The sequence below is a fragment of the Hyla sarda genome, chromosome 6 (genome assembly GCF_029499605.1).
Source record: "Hyla sarda isolate aHylSar1 chromosome 6, aHylSar1.hap1, whole genome shotgun sequence".
NCBI classification, from domain to species: Eukaryota; Metazoa; Chordata; class Amphibia; order Anura; family Hylidae; genus Hyla; species Hyla sarda.
The window spans coordinates 87550534-87570608 of NC_079194.1; the positions used below are offsets into that span (position 1 = coordinate 87550534).

Below are 20075 nucleotides of genomic sequence, written 5' to 3' on the forward strand. Positions count from 1 at the left end.
GACCTAAGGGGGGGGGTACTGTTACGCCTAGCGCTCCGGGTCCCCGCTCCTCCCCGGAGCGCTCACGGCGTCTCTTTCCCTGCAGCTCCCCGGTCAGTCCCGCTGACCGAGAGCGCTGCTCTGTCGTGGCCGTTGGGGATGCGATTCGCACAGCGGGACGCGCCCGCTCGCGAATCGCATCCCAGGTCACTTACCCGTTCCCGTCCCCTGCTGTCATGTGCTGGCGCGCGCGGCTCCGCTCTCTAGGGCGCGCGCGCGCCAGCTCCCTGAGACTTAAAGGGCCAGTGCACCAATGATTGGTGCCTGGCCCAATTAGCTTAATTGGTTCCCACCTGTTCCCTGGCTATATCTAGTCTCCTCCCTTGCACTCCCTTGCCGGATCTTGTTGCCCTTGTGCCTTGTGAAAGCGTATTGTGTGTTTTATAGCCTGTGTACCAGTACCTTTGCTATCTCCCCTGACTACGAACCTTGCCGCCTGCCCCCGACCTTCTGCTACGTCCGACCTTGCTACTGCCTACTCCCTTGTACCTCGCCTTTCTTCAGTATCTTCAGCAGCCAGAGAGGTGAGCCGTTGCTAGTGGATACGACCTGGTCACTACCGCCGCAGCAAGACCATCCCGCTTTGCGGCGGGCTCTGGTGAAAACCTGTAGTGGCTTAGAACCGGTCCACTAGCGCGGTCCTCGCCAATCCCTCTCTGGCACAGAGGATCCACCTCCTGCCAGCCGGCATCGTGACACTATCATTTCTCTCTATACCCTTTTAAGCTGTTTATTCTGACCCTGTGTATTTTATTCATCACAATCTACCCTGGTAGAGAACATACACAGGAGAGAATAGTTACATAACTGCTTCTCTTGCTGTATTGAGTGCTCCAGCACCACCTAGTGGACACAAGTTCCATAATATCCTTCTGTAACATGTTGACTTTCTGAACCCCCTCTCCCACCCTACCTTTTTAGCAATGAGATCATATTTATATGAACATATGTGACAACTTTAGCTCCTTCCTCAGTCCAGCTGGTGACTATCTACACCTTCTACCACTGCATTGCTCAGAGTTGTTTTACTGTGGTCTATTCCTTCTCTTAAATAGCAATACTTTATCCACCTTCGCATATAATGGTCAAAGCAATTCCAGGCAAATCCTGGAAAAATTTACCTACCCGCAAATAGGGAGAGCATAGATGAATAAATTATGAAGAACCAGCGCTCCATGCAACAGAATTATCAAACCATGAGCTCTTCAGCAGAGAAAGGTGCCACCTTGACATTGTCTAATGAAGTCCCACAATGATATGGAAGACACCTTGTTCATAGTGATCTAGATCAGTGGTCTCTCAAACTGTGGCTCTCCAGATGTGGCAAAACTTCAACTCCCAACATGCCCGGACAGCCGTTGGCTGTCCAGGCATGCTGGGTGTTGAAGTTTTGCCATATGTGGAGGGCCACAATTTAAGACCACTGGTTTATATCCTCTCTAAATCAAGTCTAGACCCTCTTGTTGATGAAATGCACAGCCTGAAATAAGAAATTAGACAAAATAGAATTGAAGAACAACAACAGGAAACAACCCAGGCCCAGGTAATATCATACTCAAATTCAACAGCTTCCTCTTGCCAAACTAATCTGAATAAAATAATAGACTAGCTGGAAGATCAGAATAACAGAGGCAGGAACAACAACCATCTGGAATCTGGGAACCCCTGCACACCACCCTGAAACCTGTCTTCATACAAATTCTTCAAGACATCTACCCTTATTAAATTCTGATTAAGGGTGCGTTCACACGTGAGTGTTTTCTGTTGCAGATCTGCACCAGCAGATTTTGCTGCCCATTAAAGTCAATGGGCAGAAAAATCTGCAGCAAAAGTAAGCATGTGTGAACGTACCCTAAAAGATCACATAGTACTCTCAGAGCCAACCCCAAGGCCCATGAATTCCCCATGGATGTCATATGTCGCCTTTCGAATTCTATACAATTAATGCCTACTGGCATTAGGTAAAGTGTATTCAATGTCGCCTTAAATGTTGCTGTAGTAAAAAAAAATGGAGAGCCTAATAACCATTCAATATACAAACAGCTAAATAAAAAAATAAAAAAACAACAGTGCAATCTGGGACTTTAAGCAATGCATACTCATTGCCGTTGAGCATACATAAAGTGAACACCACAGAAGCCACAATACAATTCAATTCATTCCCTATGCAGTACTAATAGAAAACATACAATTTTAACCAGGATTAGAGCAGACCCCATTCTTCCCCTACTCCGCACCAATAGCAGTGTCCGTGTCCTCAGAAAAACGGTAAGTGCCATGGACTATTACCTGCCTATTACCTGTCGGTTTCTTGCATCTGGTATCTTGTAGTTTGTGCAGGGAGAGGTTTACACCACTGGAGGGTAAGTCTAGAGTTGGTGTGGGAGACCAACAATTAGAGAAGAGCTTCCCGGCCAAAGGCGCTTCTCTTTGTGGCCCACATTAGTAAATTGTCTTATTGCTCAGCCTATAATGACATCACTGCTGGAGACTGCTTAGCCCAAAATACCTCAAATGCATTTTTAAGAATGCTGCCCTTTATTAGGGATCCCTGATGAAGGAGAACAACTTCAGACAATTCTTCTCAGAGTTCCTGCAGGGTTGGCCCATCATTAAAGGGGTTAAACAGGAAAATATATATCAACTAGCTCCAGAAAGTTAAACAAATTTGTAAATTACTTCTATTAAAAAATCTTAATCCTTTCAGTACTTATGAGCTTCTGAAGTTAAGGATGTTCTTTTCTGTCTAAGTGCTCTCTGATGACACGTGTCTCGGGAACCGCCCAGTTTAGAAGCAAATCCCCATAGCAAACCTCTTCTAAACTGGGCGGTTCCTGAGACATGTGTCATCAGAGAGCACTTAGACAGAAAAGAACAACCTTAACTTCAGAAGCTCATAAGTACTGAAAGGATTAAGGTTTTTTAACAGAAGTAATTTACAAATCTTTTTAACTTTCTGGAGCCAGTTGATATATAAAAAAAAGTTTTTTCCTGGATAACCCCTTTAAGCCAGTGAGGGATCGGGGCAGGTGAGTAAGCTTTATTTTAAATTTTTGCTGCCCCCTTTAAATTCACATTTGCAAATAGTGGGGAGATGAATTCCGAGCATATTTAAAATACCCAAATGTAAAGATTCTATCCACTCATCTCTGTTGCCTTCTCTCCCTAAGTGTTTGGCCTAATATTTCACATAAGGAATTTTCCCTCATATAACCATGTTTGAGGGGATTTGAAACAGTTCACAGAGCATCAAATGATCTGAACAAACCATTATCTCCCTGTAGTTACAGTCTTTCTGAAAAGCTTGGGGAATATAAATTTCCTGACCTGCAGCCTGAGAAAATACTTTCCTCTCCCTGCAGAGGAGCGGCGGTGAGATTATTATTCCATATTCTGCTCTGTTAATTCTCTCAGTGGCTGAACCTGCAGGTTGTTTTCATACTGTAACATTCTTCTCTATTATTGAATATTTAGAAAAAGTTATAAAACCTCTTATGTTCATGGAGGTCCAGTGAGGTAAAGTCTACCCAAGAGCTTATTATGTTTCCCATCAGACGAAACAGACCCAATACATTGTAAATAGGACATCACAGAACTGACCATAATCTATCTCCCACCATTTGAATGTCAGGTTGTCCGTCTTTTAATAAATAATTTCATGGTAAAAATTTCCAAAGAACAAAAAATGAGGTTAAACCCCTTCCTACCCTATGACATATATTTTACGTCGGACGGGAAAACGTTAGTGCGACATCATTCATGTATTCATGTCAAGCAGCGTTAACTGTCTATGACATCGCAGTCAATGATGGACATCAGTGATCCCGCCATTAACCCTTTAGATACTGTGATTAATGCAGTTCAATATGACAGGTGCCGGGGGCTTTCGCCGCGAATGTGGGGATCTAATTAGCTAAAATGGTGGCCAGAGGCCTCTCCCTTACCTCCGTGCCACCCAATCAATCCTCTTTTGATACAGACTGTCTAAGACAGATTGTACTAGCACAGCGCTGACATTGCAGTACAATGCTATGCTATGCTATGGCAATGGGCAGCATGAAACACTGACAGTCTTCCCTATGACAATGACTTATTAATTATTCTGAACATCTTCCCAAGATCTTTACTCTGAACATCTACAACAAGAACAGTTTTCTCCATCCTGTGGTGTTCCCCTCCTCCACCCTCCTCTTGGCTTCGGGAAGTGACCTACTTATACAGGATCTAGAAACTCATGGCGAACTGTAGAAATCTCTCTGTCAAACTCTATTTTGTCTGGGGCCCATGGCTCGAATTTCTCTTATCTGTAGTTTTCAGATTCTTACACCTCTCTGCCTATGATCCTTCCACTCCCTGTTGACGGCACTACCCCTTTCTCTCACTTTCTCGCTCCCACCAGCGCGGGCCTTCCGTGTGAGAGTATTCAAGACCATGAGGTACCTGCGAGGATTCATGTCTGCTATCCCCTCTTGTCTATCCACTTCCCCCATATCCCCCCTTCTTCCCCCTACTGCCTCCCTCTCCTGTTTTGTTTGTCATCTTTCCTTTCCTAGTATTCGTTTTTTCTGGTGCTTTCACCTTACTCAGGGACAGTGTGTTCCTATAGTTAATGTTCTCCCTTTTTACTTATTTTACTATACCTGCATGTACATGCTTGTTATGTAGAAAAAGTTTAATAAACATATATTTGGAAGAAAAAAAACTTGATCTGGTTCCATTGAGTGGTCCTTCAAAAGGACCGTAAATATAATGTATACATTCAGCACTGTTTTTCCTGTAAAAACTCTGGTGAGTTTTGCATTGAAAACTCCAAAATACACGTGAACATTGCCTAACATGCCAACCATTCTAAAAAATAGTGTTAGGATAGAATTAATGACACAATTATATTTTTACACAAAAAAATGACTTTGAATTTGAAACCTATTGTACACAAACTGACTGAAAGCCTTCCTCCAAACAGACGTCCCCGTTCTAGGTCAGTAAGTTCAATTCTTGTAACAACTCCATGTGCTCAGACAATTTCAATGGAAATTTCTTTATGGGGGTCCCAGAATTTACAGTTTCAGTGCACTGTCTGTGAGAAGAAGAAAATTACGAGCATTGAATTACTACAGAGGTGATGGGATGTTGGGACAACTCATCCTGTAGTCAGCTTCTTTAGCAATGCCAGTTTCCTCTTTATCAGAAGTCAGTGACACACCATAAATATCTGCACATCTAGCTATTTCATTCTGTCACACGGTTAAGCCTACACGTGTAACGTTTCACAGATGCACAGATTTTTTTTTTCTTGGAGATTTTAAGCCCCTTGTGATGTGGTAAATAACATAACCTCAGAATCAGGCCGTGGGTTGAGAACTCTTCAATTGACTAAATATAAGGTCACCACCAACTTACTTCACACTAAAGATATGTGGTGGTCTGTCTGAAAGTTGCAACAAAACTGTAATAAAAAGAAGATGGATGAGTGTAAATCCCATCAATTAGTTTACATTCTATGAGACACATGGTGTGGATGAAGCCCAAAATAGTTACGAAAACTGAGTGTTTATCATAGGCATGTTTTCAGGTCCATGTGTGGGAAAGAGGAGATAGGCGGATGAGGCATGGAATAAACATTTGGAAGGAGGGACTGTGCAAGATAAGCCTTTTAAGGAAACAATAAAATATACAATACAAGCAGAGAACAAGAAAATGTAGTGTTCCTGTTATTAAGATTTTTTTTTTTAGATATGTCATAGAGAAATTTAAAAAGTTTTGATCAGTTGGGGTCTCATTGCTGAGAACCCCTCAACTATTAGAATGAGCAGGGAGAAGCAAGCACTTTAGTGCTTTACTCCCTGGCTTGCAGCATTCACCATCCAACTTCACTAGGCGACCCCATTATAAGTCTATGGAGTATGTCTAGGGAAGCTGGAAAGAGACCATTGCATGCCAAAGAGTAAAATGCTTAAGTATGCACTTCTCCCTGCTCATTCTAATGATCGTGGGGGTCTCAGCAATAAGATCCCAACTTATCAATACTTTTGACAGCATTCAATATTTTATTCATAAAGGTGTTGAACTGTACAAATTGTTTTCAGGTTATAAAACAAGTTACTTTCCCTAAAAACACAATGGCAAACAGTCCCTTGTTAGAATTCACTCCATTTTTTTAATTTCACTTGGCCTCTTGGCTGTCGGTTATTGTATGAGGAAAACTCCCACTTTTTCTTGAGTGATTTTGGAAGTACTCTGAGTATTTTTTGGTTTTTGTCGGGAACACGCCCATTTTTGCATAAACACATCCATTTCAGAGTGAAAAAAAAAACACTCCGAGTGGTTTCTAAAGTGTCGGTTGTGCGGCATAAAATTTGGTCACAGAAATAGTCGCACAGACATTGCGACAAAAATTTTGGCGCAATAACCGAGAAAAATATTCAGTTGGACTTTAGTAAATCAGGGCCAGTGTGCATAATTTTTTCAACATTCCTCACTGTCAACAAATCGTGGATTCATAGAGGAAATTCAGCACAAGAACTGCACAGACATTACCAATCCCCATAGATGACAATGTATTATTTGCAGTATTTTACCGAAAGAATGAATAAGTTCATTCTTTTGGTGGAGAAATTTGGATCTGAGTGCAGTGGAATCCCATTGGCAGTAATAAAACTAAATTTCTGCTCCAAAGGATAAGATGTCTGATCATCGTGCTGCACCCGGCGTTAGTTTAGAGCGTCAGGTTCAGCAACGGAGGCTCGTGACATCATGGCCGTGCCCCGCTCGTGGCGTTACGGCCACTCCCCCTCAATGCAAGTCTATGGGAGGGGGTGTGCTGCATCGCCAGTCATCTGGCACAGAGCGAAGTTTGTTCGGTGCACCGGATGTCTGGGGTTCCACAGCCGAGATCGTCAGAAATCAGACATCTTATCAGACATCTTTTCCCTATCCTTTGGGTAGGGGATAAGATGTCTAGGGGCAGAGTACCCCTTTAAAATGTCAATGCTGGCTGCTGTTTCTTCAAGGGATAGTTTTAGTTTTCTATAGTAGTGATCAATTCGTACAAAAGCGGTATATCAACTCTAGAAAATAATGGTTTCTGTAAAATTGTATGAAAATAAGTTATATATATTCTTCCAGTATACTTGATAATTCCACATGGTCTTCTAGATGTCTTCTTAGGAACCTTCATTGTTCAATTTTTTTGGAGAAAAAAAAACTGTCTTGGCCTTACAATAGACACAAGTTACAATATATCTATCAGATTTGTGTCTTGAAACAAGCTGGTGTGTCCATCCTATAATCTGGACAATTGTTTATATTTATTATGATAATTTACAGTGTTTATCCCTTTAGAGTAAACAATAACATTTATAATAGGTAGAGATCTTGAAAACCATGAGAAACTAAATCAGTAATAATAAACCAGAAAATTGTAATATGTTTCATTATACAAAAATATCCTTTATTTCCTTAGATAATGGATTATTATTTTTAAGTCTGTTAAGAAACTTTTTATTTCTTTTCCCCTTGAATATTTCCATTGGAATAAATCAACTATAGGTCCTGGGGAATTCCACACACATCTAATGCCCTTTAATTTACATTTTGCTCTTTATTTTTATTCATATAAACATTTAATTTTCAAGATAACCATTCTAGCTTTACAGTAAATGTTGGTTGCTTCACAACATTCATGAGAATTATTTTAAGTATCCCGCAAGCCATAAAATGTTTTGTGTTCTATACAGTAAATGTATACATTTCTGCTGTAAATTGCAGAGTTAGATATTTCATAGGCTCCGCAGACGACATGTGGGGCACCATACGACTCACATTGTATATTTGGGGTTCCGAGGCATTTTAGTACACAGGACAAGGGCTGGTGCCAGATTACTTTAGATTTTTTTCCCCTTTCTATGAGGCAATGCCCTCTCATTCTCTGATTCATGTTCCCCTCTCAGTGATGAAAGGACAGGATACACATCTTCAAGTGATTTAAACGCTGGTGTCTTACTTCAAGAAGCAATTGTACTTTGGATATTTATTTCCAAGCTGGCTTTTAATGTGGAACAAGGCATTTTTCTTCCATTTTTAGAAGAAAAAGAAGAAGAAGAAAAAAAAAACATTCTTTAGTCTTAAAGTAAGAATGGAAAAGTTAACCTTTCTGGGACGTTTAAAACTTAGTATTTTTTTCTTCTATACAGTTTGTAAGATAGATTTTTCTTCAAATCTTCAAATGTTAACTATTTATATTTGTCCTTACTCCTCACATTTGTGGATGTCAAGAAATTGTTCTACATACTCCTTCTATAGGTCTATACTGTATGTGTGATATTATACATATATCAAATGTACAAGCATATCTCAAAATGTAATGTTTGAGAGATATGTATACTTCATTTGCCATGTGCCTGCATTATTTTGAAAACCTGTTGCCTTTTGTTAAGACTACTTTGTAGCAACTACTAATATGGTCTCACAGTATAAGAGGAAGACCACACTGAACTTTGGCACCAGAGTCCATGAAGAAGTTAACCCCATTTAAAGCTGACTTTGGTGTCGTTCTTTTTCCACTAAGCATTTAGTCTTATAGGTTGTTTCACAAATACCCTATTAGACCATATTGTAGATCTGTCCAGTGTTTTCCGTGATAACAAACATTTTTAAATAAAATGGATATGCACATGTGCTGTAAAAATTGAGAACAAGCCTTTAGAATTATTTGCAAAGTGGGTGGGTGCAAGGAACCAGAGTTTAGTGATAAATGCCTATCATGTCTAACTTTAGGGCATATTTTTGAAGATTATTCCACTTGAGTTGTCATGTTCCATACTTAAGATATGAGTATACCTGAGATTAGGGATGAGCTAATCGAATCTGTCGAATCCAAATTTGTTCCGAATTTCTTGAAAAATTTGATTTGCAACGAATCCGAATATCGCCGTGATTTGATAAAACGATTCGCTCCAGGGCATCTAAAATGGCAGCTCCACATGTGAGGACATGGGGCAAGGAACTCTGCGAAGGTGAGTAGGCGGGATGACCCTGAATCACATGCAGCATACAGCCTATCAACAGCCAGCCAGCCCTATATAATCGGCAGACATATTGCAGCCAGCCATTTCAACGTTTTAGTTCAGAGAGAGCGTTTTATTGAGAGCAGTGTGTGTGTGTTGCATAGAAAAGCAGCTTTACAGCAGCGATTCACCACAAGCCCAAATCACTGCACAAAAGCACTGACAGGGAAGGGAGAGAGAAAGTACACTTTTGGGTGTACTACACAGCGACTCTGTACTGCTGCAGTGGGCAGTGCAGTGTACAACAACTCTAAAGCTAATAGGGGCCAGTCAGGGTGAGCACTATTAGCCATAGTCACCTCCTATTAGTGTATAATAATACTGTATTGGGCTGTACTACACAGTAACTCTGTACTGTTGCAGTGGGGTGTACTACAACTCTAAAGCTAATAGGGGCACTGAGCACTAAAAGCCATAGTCGCCTGATTTTGGTGCCTAATACAGGTTGTGGAGCGTATTGTCCTCTCATAAGTGTAACATGTGCGTACATAAGTTGTGTAAGTTTTTTTTCCTGTTAAACTAATTTGGGCCTAGTTACTGTGAAAGGCCAGCCAAAGCTACACACTTGTTTTTGTAGCCTAATACAGTTTGTAGCAGAGCATATTGTCCTCCTCTCATAAGTGTATACTGTATATACACCTACGTGGTGTAAGTTTTTTGTTTTTTTTTCCTGTTAAACTAATTTGGGCCTAGTTACTGTGAAAGGCCAGCCAAAGCCACACACTTGTTTCTGTAGTCTAATACAGTTTTAAGCGTAGTGGAGCATATTGTCCTCCCCTCATATGTGTAAACTGTACGTACACCTACGTGGTGTATGATTTTGTTTCTGTTAAGGTCATAAGGGTCTAGTTACTCTGAAAGGCCAGCCAAAACTACACACCTGCTTTTGTAGCCAAATACAGTTTTAAGCGTAGTGGAGCATATTGTCCTCCTCTCATAAGTGTAACATATATGCACTCAGCTTGTGTATAAGTATGTCAGGCAGAGAAGTGCCAGGACATGCAAAGAGGAGTGGCAGATGCCTTAATTCATCAGGCACAGGTAGATGTTGCAACAGACTAGGGGCGAGTGGCCTGTTGGTAGCATGGTTGGGAGTCAGCATGGTGGCAGAAGTAGGAAGTCTGGAGCCAAGCGTGCCCGGGGTAGACCACCTTCTTTGCATCAGCCTGCCTTCCCGGGAGGTAGTGGAACAGGGGTTCCTTGAGTCAGCGGCAGTAGCAGTCAGCCAGTGTGGACTGTTGGTGGGAAAATCAGCTACTTGGCGGTGTGGCAGTTTTTCATCAAGCATCCGGAGGAGGCTGACATGGCCACATGCAAGATGTGTCAGCAGAAGGTGAAGCGTGGCCAGGGTCCCAATGTTGACACCATGGCCCTGCATCAGCATATGCATATGCTCTCAGGCTGTTGGTCCTGCGCCAGTGTGCACTTCCGTCTCCTCATCCTCTGCCATGTCCTCAGCCTCCACTGCATGAAAAAGTCTCAGTGCCCCTCCAGCATACCATGTGTGCAGGGCACAGCAGTGTCACACTGTTGTTCACATGGTTTGCCTTGGCGAACGGAGTCACACAGAGGAGGAACTGCTAAAAGTCATTCATCAAGAAATCAAATCATGGCTTAAACTGGAAATGGGAACCATGGTGACTGACAACGGGAAGAACATCTTGTCTGGGCTGCGTCAAGGAAGCCTGAGCCATGCACTCTGCAAGTGTTCAATCTGGTTGTCAAGCGGTTCCTGAAGTGTTCCCCCCATCTGCAAGACATCCTAACAATGGGAAGGAAACTGTGCATGCACTTCAGCCACTCGTACACCGCAAAGCATACCCTCCTTGAGCTGCAGCGTCAGAACGCCTTCCCACAACACAGTCTGATATGCATTGTTTCCACCTGTTGGAATTCCACCCTCCCTATGTTGGACCAACTATACAAACAAAGAAAAGCTATTAACAATTTATTGTTAATACAAGTGGATAGGGGAACTCCCCTGTGTAACTTTAATGTGAACCAGTGGCAGCTCATACGTGACACCTGCCGTTTGCTCAGGCCCTTTGAGGAAGCCACATTATTAGTAAGTCGCCAGGATTATGGGATGAATGACGTGATTCCATTGCTTCATTTCCTACAACAGATGATGGAAACGATGGCTGGTCAGGGCACTGGAGACGTGGCGCCTACATCTCAGTTAAGGTTTCATGAAATGGGCGTTTTTTTTGTCATCTGACAGGAGAGGAGGAGCAGGAGAAGCCTGTGGAGCTACAGAGTGATGAGGAAGATGAGACAGAGGACCCAGACACACCGTGGCCATGTGGTCTCCTCGTGCTGCTGGCACATTAAATTAAACTTTTTTATGTTAATCTATTTAAAATCTTCAATTCCTATTGAAAAAAATATTTAAACCCTTAAGGACCCAGGGCGTACCTGTACGCACGTGGGAATTTCGGTCCCCGGCGCGCACCAGGCGGGGACTGTACCATGATGACTGCTGATATCTATTAGCAGGCATCCCTTGCAAATGTCAATTCAGACCGGCGATCTGTGGCGATTTCTGGTCATATGGGTCTCCAGTGACCCAGAAAATAAGGGGGATTGGGAGTGTCCAAGACACCCACAATCCCCCTGAAAGGATAGGAGTGAGGTGGCAGGGGTGCCACCCCTCCTATCCCTGCTATTGGTCGGTCAGAAGCGACCGACCAATAGCGTATCGGGCCCGGTGGGTTAAAGTTCATGAACTGTACTGTGACTGGCGATGGAGGTCCACTTACCATCGGCGGCAGGGGACACGACGATCGACCGCGGCAGTGGGTGGCAATGACGTGCAGCTGGCTCCCTGGTGAAGACTACGGAAGCCAGTGAGTTGCCTAGCAACATCTGGAGGGCTACAGTTTGGAGACCACTATACAGTGGTCTCTAAACTGTAGCCCTCCAGATGTTGCAAAAGTACAACTCTCAGCATGCCCAGACAGCTGGGATTTGTAGTTTTGCAACAGCTGGAGGGCTACAGTTTGGAGATCACTGTGCAGTGATCTCTAAACTGTGGCCCTCTAGATCTTGCAAAACTACAATTCCAAGCATGCCCACACAGCAGTTTGCTGTCTGGGCATGCTGGGATTTGTTGTTTTGCAACATCTAGACGGCCACAGTTTGGAGATCATGGTGCGGTGATTTCTAAACCGTGGCCCTAAAAATCTTGCAAAACTACAACTCCCAGCATGCACAAACAGCAAACGGATGTCTCGCCATGCTGGGAGTTGTAGTTGCGTACCTCCAGCTGTTGTATAACTACATCTCCCAGCATGCCCTTCGGCGATCAGTACATGCTGGGAGTTGTAGTTTTGTAACAGCTGGAGGCACACTGGTTGGAAAATACTCAGTAAACAGAACTTAACTGAAGGTTTTCCAACCAGTGAGCCTCCAGCTGTTGCAAAACTACAACTCCCAGCATGCACGGTCTGTCAGTGCATGTTGGGAGTTGTAGTTTTGCAACAGCTGGAGATTTGCCCCCCCCCCCCATGTGAATATGCAGGGTACATTCAGATGGGCGGGTTTACAGTGAGTTTCCTGCTTGAAGTTTGAGCCGTGGCAATTTTCTGCCGCAGCGCAAACTCCTAGTGGGAAACTCACCGTAAACCCCCACCCGTGTGAATGTACCCTAAAAACATTATACTACACTACACTAACACATAAGGAAGGGTAAAACACTACATATACACCTCCTTACACTGTCCCCCCAATAAAAAATGAAAAACATATCGTACGGCATTGTTTCCAAAACGGAGCCTCCAGCTGTTGCAAAACAACAACTCCCAGCATTTCTGGACAGCCATTGTCTGTCCAGGCATGCTGGGAGTTTAGCAACAGCTTGAGGCACCCTGTTTGGGAATCACTGGCATAGAATACCCTTATGTCTACTCACTCCTATGTAATCCCTAATTTAGTCCTCAAATGCGCATGGCACTCTCTCACTTTGGAGGCCTGTCGCATTTCAAAGAAACAGTTTAGGGCCACATATGGGGTATTTCCGTACACGGGAGAAATTGTGTTACAAATTTTGGGGGGCTTTTTCTCCTTTTACCACTTATGAAAAGTTGGGGTCTATACCAGCCTGTTAGTGTAAAAAAAAAAAATTACACTAACATGCTGGTGTTGTCCGATACTCTGCGGGTGCACAACAAAGCTCTGGAGTCAGAGCGCACTATGTACATTTGAGGCCTAAATTGGTGATTTGCTCAGGGGTGGCTGATTTTACAGCGGTTCTGACATAAATGCAAAAATATAAATACCCACATGTGACCCCATTTTTTAAACAAAACCCCTCATGGAACGTAACAAGGGGTACAGTGAGCCTTGACACCCCACAGGTGTTTGACAAATTTTAAGTTAAAAATGGATGGGAAGATGAAAAAAAAAATTACTAAAATGCTGGTGTTACCCTAAATTTTTCATTTTCACAAGGGAAAATAGGAAAAAAAAAAAGCCTAATTTCTAATTTCTTAAGAACATACCCCATATGTGGATGTAAAGTGCTCTGCGGGCGAACTACAATGCTCAGAAGAGAGGGAGCGCCATTGGGCTTTTGGCGAGAAAATTTGTCCGGAATTGAAAGCCATGTGTGTTTACAAAGCCCCCATAGTGCCAGAACAATGGACCCCCCCCCAACATGTGACACCATTTTGGAAACTACACCCCTCATGGAATGTTAGAAGGGGTACAGTGAGCATTTACGCCCCACAGGTGTCTGACAGATTTTTGGAATAGTGGTCCGTGAAAATGAAAAATGTAATTTTTCATTTGCTCAGCCCACTGTTCCAAAGACCTGTCAAATGCCAGTGGGGTGTAAATGCTCACTGCACCCCTTATTACATTCTGTGAGGGGTGTAGTTTCCAAAATGGGATCACATGTGGGGGGTCCACTGTTCTGGCACCACGGGAGGCTTTGTAAACACAAAAGCCCCCGACTTCTATTTCAACCAAATTCTCTCTCCAGAAGCTCAATGGCGCTCCTTCTCTTCTAAACATTGTAGAGCGCCAGCAGAGCACTTGATGTCCACACATGGTGTATTTCCATACTCAGAAGAAATGGGGTTACAAATTTTCCTATTATCCCTTGTAAAAATGCAAAATTTGGGGAAAAATCAGCATTTTGGTAAAAAAAAAGAAAATTTCATTTACACATCCAACTTTAACGAAAAGTCGTCAAACACCAGTGGGTTTTTAAGCCTCACTGTACCCCCTGTTAGTTCCTTGAGGGGTGTAGTTTGTGAAATAGTATACCATGTGTTTTTTTTTTTATGTCATTTTGAATACTTTGAGGGGTGAAGTTTTTATAATGGGGTCATTTTTGGGGTATTTCTTATATGAAGGTCCCTCAAATCCACTTCAAAACTGAACTGGTCCCTGAAAAATTAATTTCTCAATTTGAAAAATATTTTCAAATTGAGAAATGATGCCAGCATCGACGAAATTTTACCACTAACATAAAGTAGAATATGTCCTGAAAAAACATTCTTGGGATCAGAATGAAAAGTAAAAGCATCTAAGAGTTATTAATGCTCAAAATGACAGTGGTAAGATGTGCAAAAAATGGCCGGGTCCTTAAGGTGAAAATGGGCTGGATCCTTAAGGGGTTAATCTTTTCATTTGTGAGGCCCTATGGTCTCATCAGGCTGCTGCCACCTCCAGGTTGTGTCATTCTGCCACTATATGGTCTCATCATGCTACTGCCACCTACAGGCTATGTCATTCTCCCACCATATGGTCTCCTCCTGCTGTTGGAACATTAAATCAAACATTTGAAATGTTAATATACTTAAAAATCTTCAATTTAATTTTTTTTAAATATCTGTAATCTTTTCAATTGTAAAGCCCTATAGTCCTGTCAGTCTGCTGCCACCTCCAGGCTGGGTCATTCTGCCACCATATGGTGTTCTCATGCTGTTGGCCCATTAAATTAAACTTTTAAACTTTTTATGTTAATCTAATTAAAATCTTCAATTACATTTTTTAAATATATCTTTAATCTTTTCAATTGTGAGTCCCAATGGTCTTGTCGGGCTACTGCCACCTCTTGGCTCTGTCATTGTGCCGTCATGTGATCTCCTTGTTATATTTGGTTTTGTGGTCATACAATATTAGTTCAAAGTAAACGCTTCCGGCACCCAGGATATTAAACTTCAATTTAAACTTTAAAAATCTCTTTAATCTTTTCAATTGTGAGGCCCTATGGCCGTTATCATATATTACCTGTGGAATTGCCCAAGAAATCCATTGAAACAGTTTGGAGCGACAACAATGAACCATAACTGATTAAAGGGGTACTCCGCTGCAATGACTTTATCAATACATTTGACCATTGTTTAAAGTTGTTTAACTCTCTAATATGCTTGCTGTGTCAATAATGCATATTATGTCCATTATACTTACTGTTCCTATGTGCAGGAAGTAGTCTAGTTTTTTGGTGCTTTGTGACCGCTGACAACGTTTGCGGCCATGTTGTTGTCAGCCCGCCCTGCAGCGTCGGCGTTGACGTCCGCATTTCCCTCCTCCCGTGTCCGTAGTCAAGCCAGCCCACTTCTTGAATATTCATTCTTTGAAATTGTGTGGGAATGACGTTTTTCACTTTCTTTGCCGGCCCTTGTGTGAGGGTCCTAGCCTGGTCCAATCGTCCTTTGCGCCAGGCGCATGCGTCATGTATATTTTGAGAGTCGTCTTTGGCGCGTAGTGCGCACATCTGGTCATTTTGTGAATCACGTTCTCAGCACTACGCTTACAGAGTAGTGCTAATGTCGGCTACGTCAGTAGTGTAGCCCTGCGCATGCGCAGTAGTCCTTACAGATAAGGGCTTACGTTAGTAGCGTAGCCCTGAGCTGTGAAGACAACTGCGCATGCACATGGCTACGCTTGGAACGTAAGCCCTGGACTGGAAGGAAAATTGCGCATGCGCATGGCTACGCTACTGACGTATGCTACGTTACCACTACGCTGGCAGCGTAGGGATGCGCAGGCGCACATTTCTCTACCGAACGATGGAGCATAATGGGCGTGGAAAGAAGAAACAAGGGGCGGAAGCTAGGACGCCTATGGGCGGAAATAAAAAAAAAGGGGCATGCACATAGGCGTGAACAAAAAAAAGGATGGGCGGAATAACAAGGAAAAATAGGTGGCATCTAAGCGCATAATCAGGCCACAAAGTATTAAGGGAATGGTAGTTTTCACGGACCGAACTACAGGAAATAAGCAACAACGGGAGCCAGACAGAACGCCAACTGAGGGAACGACAACTCTAATGAATAAGGCGCATACAGTACAGGGGTGTTATGTGAAGTCATCAAGTAAGAGGTAAAAAGTTGGTGAAATAAGCTCTAGGCAGCGGAGTACCCCTTTAAATGAAACATTTGCAGTTTCACAGTTGGGGGGGCGGGGTTTCGCTCATAGGCAGGGGCTGGAACAGGTTGCAGCTCGCCTCGTGGTGGACCGCCAGCTCGATTTTAAGATACAAGTACGAGCTTTTTTACTGCAGCAACTTATAGCAGTATGCGCCCACTTATCCAACGGCGCAGCAGCTGAATGTGCTCCTGTCCAAGTTGTTGGGGCTGCAGTCTCTCCCTATTGAAGGGGACACTCCGTCATGAGCATGGGGGTTGCGTTAAGAGGCAGGGGTTGGGAAAGGTGGTAGCTAGCCTCGAGGCAGACCTTCAGCTCGATTCTAAGATACAAGAACAAGCTTTTTCACTGCAGCAACTTATTCACTGCAGCAATTATACACTATTAGAGCTGAAATTACCACGACTGCTGGCACCAGACTTGCCCTCCAATGGGTCCTCAATAGACATGAGCGAATCAAATTGGACGATTCAAATTTTTACAAGATTCACTCCTCTCTAGTCGTCGTCATATATTACCTCTGGATTTACCAATCCAATGAAAGAGGTTGGAGCGATAACAATGAACCATAACTGATTAAATTAAACATTCACAGTTTCACAGTCGGGGGTGGCACTAAGAGGCAGGGTCTGGAATAGGTGGTAGCTCGCCTCGTGGCAGACCTTCAGAACGCTCACCAGAACGGGTCCTCAAAAAAGCATTTTAACCTCTTAAAGACGCAGGGCGCACCTGTACACCCTGCGCCCGGTCCCGGTATATAACACGGGGTCACGCCATGACCCTACATCATATCGGGTCGGTCCTGGCGGATAATGAAAGCCGGGACCCTGGACTAATAGCATGTGGCACCGATCGTTGTGCCGCGTGCTATTAACCCTTTAGATGCGGCGTTCAAAGTTGATCACCGCATCTAAAATGAAAGTGAATGTTACACCCTGCGCTCCGGCCACAAGCACTGGCAGTGAGTGCAGTGTCACCATGTCCCCGACTGCCGGCGCGTCCGCATGCGAATCCCGGTCCATCACTCACCTCGTCCCGCTCATGCAGCTCTCTCACTCTCTCAGCTCAGGTGCATGTGTCCCCGTCCCTTAGGCCGCGCGTGCACCAAGCTTTGAAATTCAAAGGGCCAGTACGCCCATAATTAGTAAAAGCATCTGACAGCACATTATAAGTTGTTGCACCTCCCACACCCCCCTGCTGCCTATTGCCTTAGAGAAAGCATTCCCTATTGCCTGTTTTTCCATACCCGTGTATCCAGACCTTCCTACTATGTTTCTTGACTACCAACATTTGCCGCCTGCCTTGACCTTCTGCTACGTTGACTACGCTACAGCCTCCTCCTTAGGTACTTTGCCTTGCCCAGTTACCCGTGTGGTCGAGCAGTGTCGGGGGTAGAGACCTGGGTGTCGCCTGGTAAAGACCATCCTGCCTTGGGTTAAGACCAGTGGCATCTTAGACTCTGCTCCCTGATAAGGTCCGAGTAATCAGCCACACAGGTAGAGGATCCACATCCAGTTCCGTTAAAGTGAAAGCTTCCCGGCAGCTTGATCGGGCTGATCGGGACCATCGCTGTGAAATCGCAATGTCCCAATCAGCTAGGATGCAGCAGGAGGGTCTCTTACCTGCCTCTGTTGTGTCAGATCGGCGATTGATTGCTCAAAGCCTGAAATCCAGGCTTGAGCAATCGACCGCCGATAACACTGATGTTTGCCCGGCAATGATCTGTGTATGAAATCGGTATGTGCAGTGTAATAGCCACTAGGGGGGCTATAACACTGCAAAAAAAAAGTGTAAAAAAAATAATTAACAAAGATCATTTAACCCCTTCCCTAATAAAAGTAAGAATCACCCCGCTTTTCCCATTTAACCCCTTAAGGACTCAGGGTTTTTCCGTTTTTGCACTTTCGTTTTTTCCACCTTACCTTTTAAAAATCATAACCCTTTAAATTTTCCACCTAAAAATCCATATTATGGCGTATTTTTTGCGTCACCAATTCTACTTTGCAGTGACATTAGTCATTTTACCCAAAAATGCACAGCGAAACGGAAAAAAAAATCATTGTGCGACAAAATCGAAGAAAAAACGCCATTTTGTAACTTTTGGGGGCTTCCGTTTCTACGCAGTGCATATTTCGGTAAAAATTACACCTTATCATTATTCTGTAGGTCCATATGGTTAAAATTATACTCTACTTATATAGGTTTGATTTTGTCGTACTTCTGGAAAAAATCATAACCACATGCAGGAAAATTTATACGTTTAAAAATGTCATCTTCTGACCCCTATAACTTTTTTATTTTTCCACGTACAGGGCAGTATGAGGACTCATTCTTTGTGCCATGATCTGAAGTTTTTATTGGTATGATTTTTGTTTTGATCGGACTTTTTGATCACTTTTTATTCATTTTTTAATGGTATAAAAAGTGACCAAAATACGCTTTTTTGGACTTTGGGATTTTTTTGCGCGTACGCCATTGACCGTGCGGTTGATGAGCGATCGGTGATGTGTGGTATTAGCCGCGGGTCCCGGCCGTTGATGAGCGCCTGGACCGACGCGATATGATGCGGGATCGCGGCGCGATCCCACTTGATATCGCGGGAGCCAGCGCAGGACATAAATATACATCCTGCGTCGTTAAGGGGTTAAAAAAAACTGTGTAAATAAAAATAAACATATGTGGTTATCTGCAAGTCATACTGAATAACAGTATTATTTCACTAACACAGCATACTCCCTATGCATGTTATGACAAGGAAAAGTGTTCTACACCCCTATGGAGGCTCTCTGTAGCACAGATTTTTTTTTATCTTGATTCGCCACAAATAAATTTGGATTGAATCAATTTTTTCACCCGAGATGCAAAATATTATTGTGAACCCCATTGGGAACATAAATTGGTATGAATAAATGCATCCCTTATATAGCAAAGGGTTTGTCACGCATGCATGATGCATTTTTTTGTTTATATCATATACAGTACTAAGCACCCCCCCCCCCCCTTAAGAAAGTCTACTAGGCCCCTTGGCAAGGGATAAAGAAGATTATGAAATAAAATGGGCAGGCCTTTGCTTTGATTGCTTTGCCCCTCTTCTTTTGTGTTTTTAAATTTTATTTCTATTTCATATGGGGGAAAATTTATTCTTCTAGTTTAATTTGTAATGTGATATGTGATATGAATTTTACAACTTGTGCACGTTATTAAACAGAAGGACCCTAAAGTGTCATGATCGACTGGGTGGACAGGTAGAGTGAGCCCTAAGGTGTCTCTAGTGACACTCTCCCTGCCTACTTGCCCATACACCCTAAGAGGTGAATCAACAACTTGGAGCTGGTTCCTCCATGCGCTACAGTGCAGTGGTGTAAAAACAAATAATATACATAGTCGGTCACAGGCCAGAAAACAGAACGGGAATACAAAAACCAAACAGATAAACCAGACAGGATACAAATACTAACAGGACAGAATATAGTGTATTAACAAAAAGTTTACAAACCGGAATCAAGATAAATGGCAGACATTATACAGCACGAACCAGGAATTGCAGGGGATAAGCAGAAGAACTGAAAGCTAGAACACTAAACTGATCAGGTA

The 20075-nt window shown here is 43.1% G+C and overlaps 2 protein-coding genes across 2 annotated transcripts in view; one reads left to right on the forward strand and one right to left on the reverse strand.

The window, feature by feature from the left end:
* The window catches only part of LRTM1 (leucine rich repeats and transmembrane domains 1), a 72638-nt gene extending 71309 nt beyond the window's left edge, over window positions 1-1329 (reverse strand). The window contains exon 1 of the mRNA XM_056524380.1: window positions 1165-1329. Coding sequence (XP_056380355.1) covers window positions 1165-1216 — 52 coding nt within the window. The 5' untranslated portion in view covers window positions 1217-1329. The remainder of the gene's footprint in view (window positions 1-1164) is intronic.
* Window positions 1-20075, forward strand: part of CACNA2D3 (calcium voltage-gated channel auxiliary subunit alpha2delta 3) — a 1201789-nt gene that overhangs the window by 991402 nt on the left and 190312 nt on the right. The gene's annotated exons all lie outside the window — the stretch shown is intronic.